General features: G+C 34.3%; 1 protein-coding gene across 1 annotated transcript in view; it reads right to left on the bottom strand.

Moving 5' to 3' along the window:
• Positions 1-2,042: 2,042 nt before the first annotated feature.
• The window catches only part of LOC110460228 (prostamide/prostaglandin F synthase-like), a 35,575-nt gene continuing 29,503 nt past the window's right edge, over positions 2,043-8,114 (bottom strand). Inside the window, exons 6-7 of the mRNA XM_021513029.1 lie at positions 4,234-4,409; positions 2,043-3,602 (exon numbers count right to left, since the gene is read on the bottom strand). Coding sequence (XP_021368704.1) covers positions 4,234-4,409 — 176 coding nt within the window. The 3' untranslated portion in view covers positions 2,043-3,602. The remainder of the gene's footprint in view (positions 3,603-4,233; positions 4,410-8,114) is intronic.

The following is an 8,114-nucleotide window of genomic DNA, read 5'->3' as shown; positions in this document are numbered from 1 at the left end:
GTCTCAAGATGGCGGCTACATCTTAATGTAATAAATTGGAAGCGATGTAAGAAAATTATCATAATTATTTATCATAAATACATTATGTAGGATAACAATGCCCAAACTTGGGTAAATAGTTTGGATTCAAAAACCTCGGAAAGCCTTGATTGTTACCGCAAATTCTGTACTTCTAGTTGGACATTTCTATCCCCACATGTTAAAGAGACCGATACTCTTTGTACATAAGCAGAGATGTGTTAGCGTCATTTAGCTAACCCAAATCACAGTTGCTGTTTAATTGACACATAAGCTATCTTAGCACATCATAAATCTACGCTATGTTAAGACTATGTCTATCCATGTTTTATAAGTGTCAACCAGGAAGCTATTATAGACTGTAACATTTCAACTGTTTGTGTAAATGTGAGTGTCATTTGTTTGATATTTGTGTTGTGAATAAAATGTTTCATTTGTAACCATTTTTCTTTGTTCATTATCCGGAGTAAAGAACGACAGCTTGTCCAACGTTACACAAAATACCAGAACAGACGGGGTCTTTGATTTTTTAGATATATATCCCTACTATATTTGGCCCCACATCTCTGTCACCAGAAGGGTAGTACCTGTCACTTATAAAATCCAACATTGGATCTCGTTAGCCCCAGATATTCATCAAATGGATCGAAGTCAAAATTCCTTTACCAGTACCTACACGTAAGGAACAGTCTTAAAGAAGCTAAATCCCAATTCTCCTACATTTATACACTTCTGCCATCCTTTGGCCAAGAATTCCTCCTAGCTTCTTTATAAACCTCAATTAACCATTATGAATGATAGCAACATATTAATCATTGACCACTTTATCGTATATTGGTCCAGGCCTCTCTATATCCCAAGAGAACCCTTCATTTACAGAACAACGAATTCTCTTAGATCAGGGATTTTATATACCACACATTAACAAGGCTACAGTATCATCATCCTAACACGATTTCTCCTATTAGACAAAGCGATCAACCCAGCATACAAACGTGATCAACACAGTTTACTTATACGGCATTTAACCTTCTTGTCCGAAGATATTCGTACCAATTATGATAAAATTTCCTCCGTCAATACTAGGTAATAGTTCTAGCCGTTTTAAAGATTTACAAAGATATACCCCCAAGCTTCATTTTATCTAAGTATTCAAACTTGGTTTGTAGGGGATATGATACCCTAATCTCAAATCCCTTCCTCCGTACACATCTACCTAATGATGTTCTTTCCCTGTACCTGGGTATATCAGGGGGAAAGGTGAAGGAGTTGCGCTTAGAAGGTTTGTGGAGCAGAACTTTAAAGTTCCAATGCGGCAATGGCAATAACTCCAGGACAACAGGTTGAATCACATTCTTATCTTCATGCACATATTATGCACCTTCACTGTGCCAAGTGACAAAACAGTCTCATAAACAAGTAAGGAGGAGCTAAGCTTACAAGCTTTAGGGAGAATTGTTTTATAGTTTCAAGGGCCATATCCTACTGAAAAATAATGGAATTAAAAAGTCTGTTCTTCATGTACATTGACATATGATGTACCTTCAATGTGCCAAGTTCCTAAAAAATCCAACAAAACGTGTAAGAGGAGTTGAGCTTACACAGGTCATGAACAGAGGGACAAACGGGAATTCCAATATACCCCGCAAACAAAAACAAAACTTTGTTTGCGGGGTGTATGTATGCATCACTTAATCTCTTCGGCCCAAGGATGTGTGGTACCAATTTAAAGAAAGTAGTCCTTCTAACAGTAGCTGGCCTGTTTCCCCTACAAGACCGGATTCCCCCAACACTCGTGGTAGGACCAGGAACACCTTGATAATTTCCTTTGCCCCAGAGTGCTTATACCAAATTTAGTCATAATCTCTTCTGCTGTTCTGGACTTTTCGGCCTCTGAACGAAAAAATATTCAAATGGATGGATAATTGACAGTGGAAGCTACTCCATGATTAAAGCAATAAGCCCTTGATACAGGTAGAGGTGAAATACACCAATACTGCAATGTATAACAAAACACATTTTAATAGTACTTAACGATTTATTTGAATATAACAATGATAAATATGGTATGAATATAGATTATTGATTATTAAAAGTCTTGGAAAAGTCTTGTTGAGTGTATGGATAAGATGTGATTTAACACAGACAACATGTATCGAAGGATATTTAATCCGATTATACAGTTATCACTTGAAATGTCATTTGGAATGATTAATGACAAACTATAAGGAATATATATCGAACATAAAATAGGACCCTTCAAAATGCATTTTGTAAAGGAAAATTAAAGTGTTTTAACTCAAATATCTTTTAAATAAACATGAATAAATAGCATTTTTTTCATTTATCATTTTAACTTATAAAAGATTTTTGAAATACAATTTGATATGATATTTCTGGTATATACAACAAACATCAATTTCTGCATTGAAATTTCCCCTTTGGTTTCTCCTATTGTATACAGTAAAAGCACATGGACACTGAATAAATACTATGACAAATGCAAGTACACAATCTCTAAATAAGTGAACAAGATGTTTTAATGAAAAATTCCCTGAAGTGACCTTTTTGATAATATTTTGTGATTAGACTAGAAATCCATATGAACAAGATGTTTTTTTGAAAAATGCCTTAAAGAGACCAAGAGACAAAAATATACTGTACATTATGGTAGAGTCAAGGTTGTAATTCTAACATTCCGTTATCTAATGTCTAAAACAACTGAAAATGAAACTGATGTAAGTTGTCATTATTGAGTATTTTATTCAAAATACTTACTAATTATCTCATCAATATGTCCAAAGACATTTCAAACAACAATTGACTGTCCACTCTAAATCGCTATAAACAGATTTAAATCTTTTTGATGCTTTTACTCAACACTCAATAATATATAGCCACTCTACAGAGCTGAACAATTATACAACACATTAACAGTGAAATAGTGAAAAGTACAACGAAATGTTATACCACACAATAGAAAGTTCCCAAAGGGGAACAACTCAGCCAAATCCCGACCTCGTAAGGTTTAAAAGATGAGGCATCATGAATCTACAAGGAGTGGTTAAGATTTCAATGTATTCAACACTATTCTCTCATATTTAGCACAGGTCAATTAAACATAAACTGGTCGACAACACATAACATTCAATGGCGATAAGGCCTAAAAAGTAACCTGTTTTTCCAATTATCTTACAAAGCCTTAAATCTGATTCCAATCATGCAATTTTTAATACAAATTTTATACAAGAACTGTTATATTCAGGTTAATCTCTTTCATTAAACCATTATAAAATGGTTATGAAAAATAAAATAGTTTTCCTATAACAGGTATACCCTATATATTTAGACATTATAGTTTTCACAACTGTTATCAGAAACACGGGTATATTATGATCTGGCCTTAGTGTACACAGAGACTTAAACATTTAATTTACATATTCTGGAATTCTTATCTTGTAAACTAGCGAGCACTATTAAATAAATAGACCTAAGTCTTCTTGACACAGCACCAGCACACAAAATTGAATAGGATTTCTGTTTGTAGATTGTCAGCATAAAAAAAATCCACTGCTGTATGTTACCTGAAATGACAATCAGAACTACATGTATTCCTAACAAAGTAATAAAAATGCAAATTGATAGTCTATGTCATTGTGTTACAAGTCTGGCTCATCTCTATGTATTTGCACATTTATTTAAGATTAGTTTACTGTCCATTACAGATTTTCCGTTGCTAAGAATGGGGCCAAATCAGAAACAATTAGAAATGTAAACTAAAGGTTAACTTGTACTTTAATCTGCTTTACTGACACACTGTCAATGTTCTGCAGAAGGAGCTGAAGCCTATGAGACACAAAAAGGGCAATAACTCTGTAATATTCACCATTTCTGAAAGCTGGATACACATGCATAACTGCATATGGCAAGATATTGATCTTATATTTCCAGACATGTTTAGTGGAACAACATGATTCTGGTACACCTTCACAGCCCCACAACCCTTGTTCACCCCTAACACAGAACATTATAATTATAGGTTTGGGGTGGGCGGAGGGCGGAGGTCAATTTGATAAAAAAACAAATTTTTAATTCCACTATGATACTCAAGGTTCCAATTCTTAAGGTAGGGTATCGGAGTGGAATTCAAGATCTGGTTTTAATCAGATTCGGGGAGTCTTAATCGGGCTGAACATAGTCACCATAGCTACTGACCTATGAGGGTTGTTTAGTTTGTTCTGGTTGGTCAACACTTGACCCTTTGGCTCCTTCTTCCGTCGGTGGTGGTTCAGGTTTTTCCTCGTTTTTATTTCCAACAGCTTTCAGTATCTCACGATTTTCTAAGTGGTCGGCTGGATTTTCTTGTTTGAAGCTCAGCAACAATTTACCGCCTTTTTGGATAAAACAAACAAATATGTGACATCCAAAATGTAGGCATTTCTTTTTAAATGCTAACTATACTTGCTAATAAAGTACATCATGCATATGAACAATCAGATAAGCTTTATTAAACCATTAATTCACAGGGATGAAAATGTATGCAAGAAACAACATATAAACTACGGTTGTGTGATCGCACAACGTACCAAAAATAGCGTGCGCACACAGTGCATACATCGTTCACACACAGTCCGCACTTCATCCACACATGGTGCGCACAACTGTGCGATTTAACAATCGTTCGCCCCGTTGTGCACTACTCTCCGCAATAGGTACAATTTGTTGATCAATATTACGAAATGAAATAAATACGGAAGGCTTGTATGCAATAATGTACATGTACACTATATATTACTGTGATTTCTCATCACAATAATTAAGATTATGTACAAGTTTATAGGTCGTGTTACACAGTATTACAGTGACCGTTAGATTGTCAAGAATGGGTTTGGCTCCTTGGTAACAGAACAGTGAGCATTTTCACAAAAAATCTTACGATAAATTTTACTCGTAAGAGAAAACTTACGATTTTGTTCCGTTTCACAAAAATTCTTATGAGAATCTTAAGTGAAAAATTTATCGTAACTTTACGATAGCTTTACCCCTCTCTTAAGTGTAAAATTTTATCGTAAGTGTAAATAAATATAATGATTTTAATCATAATTTTAAATAAACAGGCTGCTATACGTTTGGTTTGAAAATAAATTAAAAAGCGATGTATCGTGAAAGGTTTTTCGAGGCAGATTTAACCAACGCACCTAAGCCATGCCCTATTTCCAACAAAACAGTATAGATGTTCCATAAGGGACCATGCTAGTTTTAAGCACACAACGACAAATTTAATTGCATTTATTAATAGATGAATAGTAAGTATGTTTGGTCTGACCGTTCTTGATGTTTAAATCTGATCGGTGTATTGTGAAAATCACACACGACCTATTCCTCAATCAGGAAATCTCAGTATCATACAAAATGTATACTTAGTACATGTATGTATATAACTTACACAGCATATAGCCTAACGTTAGTAGGCCTACAGGCAAATTCATCACATTAGTACGGGTTTCAGTTAATAATTCATCCAAATAAGCATGTACCAAAATGCCGATCTGCACCAGTACAGAAAAAGATTTGACTGAAATGTCTACAAATAAACAATGTTGTAAGCACGCCTGAATGACGTCACGCAGCAATAATGTGATGTCATCACGCCGTCCGTGGTTTTGCTCAAAGATGCAGGCAACTTAAAGCATTTCACTAATTTTCAAGTAATGTAAATGTTTATATGTATATTTTTTTTTGTATTTTAATGTTACACAAGTCGTACTGGTACATGTACGAGCAGCTCAAATCATGCGCGTGTATCAAAGATTAAAATTGAAATAAATGGCTTTCCTTAGTTGTGAAACTTTCAGTTATTTTCGGTAAAGGAAGTGATAAATACTGTTTAGGTTAGATAGATGGGGTCGGTTGAAATGAGATTTAATGTACATGCATCTCAATTGAGACTTAGTCCTTAACAAATCCAAACTTCTAAATCAGTGCCCAAAATTATTATGATTAATTTGTATCGGGACCGGAGCTTTCAATGGCCGTCTTTTCACCCCGACTTTTGAATAAATTTGTCACATGTACATCTCCGATCGTCTTTCACGTTAACAGAGACTGTCCCATGTGTTGTAAATGTAGTTACTTTTCTATGTAAACATTGTAAAATTGAAAATTGATAATGAGCTATCAAATATTTCTGAGCGTAAACAAGCATTGGGTCGTCAGTACATTGTATGTACCACAGTGCAACACTATTAGAAAAACCGATTTACTTGCATTTACGGCACATTCGACCATAAAACTGCCATTAGTGTTAAGATATGGTATTTTCAATTTGTTTGTAGTAGCACCAACACAGGTCACAGAGTACGATTTACTATGTTCTTGTAGCCGATAAATACAATGTTTCTAAAGAAATATGGACGTAGTATTTATAAAGGTGTGTTAGAATAAGGATAGTTTTCCGAGTCTATACTGTCGGTCTTGAGTTAAAACCAGATTTTATGTTCTAATCGTCAGTATGTTAGACACTCAAAAAGACACGCTATCCCCTAATTAGTATTCAAAATACCTTCACTGAATGAAAGTTATCTTATTTACAAATTAGTATCAAAAACAATTATATTTATAATTCTGTTGCAAGCTACTCCACACGCATCACCCCTATGCGGATGAAGCCCCCCCCCCCAAAAAAAAATAAATAAATTGCAAAGTGACTACTTCTCATGGGTCATATGATGTTTTCAGTTTTTGTTATTAGCTAAAATTGTATTTTAATAACATTATAAATAAAATTCTCCTCGCTCCGCTCAACATTAAAGATTAGGTAACATAACAAAAAAATCCGCCTTGATCCACATAACCCAGACTTGTATTATGATTTTAGAGAATCAATTACTACATGTAGTATTTCTATGAATTGGTTTGACCACAATCTCATATAATTGAATCACAAAAGATCACCGAAAAAGACCTTTTAAAAATAAGATTAAATTTAAAGACACTAAAAATCAACTCGATATCTTTTTTTTTTATAGATATATATATTTTTAAGTGTATTATAAATGATTTTAAGGGTTAAACGGTTTTTAGGCGTGTCAAAGGTTTGTTTAATAAAAGAACAAATCGCCTCGCTACGCTTGGCAGTGATATTTAATCATATTGGAATTTGTTCAATGGAACTGCTTCGATTGGGCAAAAATGTTATATTAAAGAGAGAGAGAGAGAGAGAAAGAGAGAGAGAGAGAGTGTGTGTGAAATAGATTTTTGTGATATTTTCAAAAATTAAAGGATACGCCTTTGCCTAAAAAATAAAGAAAATACATGATTTTGTATCTTTATTTACATGTGTTTTTCTAGGATATTGACCCTCTTCATAAAATCGTGGATCCACGCCTGTTGTGCCCCCTCTAACTGTAAAACCCGTTATCAGAAAATGCTTTCCTCTTCACGTTTATGTTAACCGGAAGCATGTGTAACGCTTGCGCAAACTAAGCAAATGTCAATGTTAGGGAGAATTTTTCTCATAAGTCAAATCGTAAGTGCATTCGTAAATAAAAATCTTAAGAATTGTCTTACCAATATTTTTCTACTTACGTGAAACTGACTTAAGAGTTCTCTTACGATAATCGTAACTAAAAATCTTACGACAAATCGTAAGATTTTTTGTGAAAATGCTCACAGGTAAATAACATTTTGATGAGTGACCAGAGTTTTACCTTGCCTGTGCCCGACACATATAGCTGATGTGTGAAACCGTATGACCGTTATGAAAACACAACTGGCCAATTAGTATTTGTTATTTGCATTCAGTTTGGCTTATAGATCCCCTTCACCTGGATTTTCACACCCCGATGAGTTACGTAAGTGCCCCGGGCAGGCACAAGTATGGTCAAGGTTCATGTACAAAGTGGTTACATGGTATGTTTACCTGTATACGGGAACTGTACTCTAATTTTACATGTCGATTAAGGTCATTCAAAAAACACCGAAAACACCATTTCTAAATTCAGAAAGGTATAGAGAGAAAATTTAAAGATAAGCTTATAGATGCAGCTAGTATATATATAGCACATACTTAAAAATCAAGTTTATATGTTTAAACA

This window comes from Mizuhopecten yessoensis, unplaced genomic scaffold (assembly GCF_002113885.1).
Source record: "Mizuhopecten yessoensis strain PY_sf001 unplaced genomic scaffold, ASM211388v2 scaffold10333, whole genome shotgun sequence".
Classification (NCBI taxonomy): Eukaryota; Metazoa; Mollusca; class Bivalvia; order Pectinida; family Pectinidae; genus Mizuhopecten; species Mizuhopecten yessoensis.
This window is presented reverse-complemented; position numbering and strand designations above follow the sequence as displayed.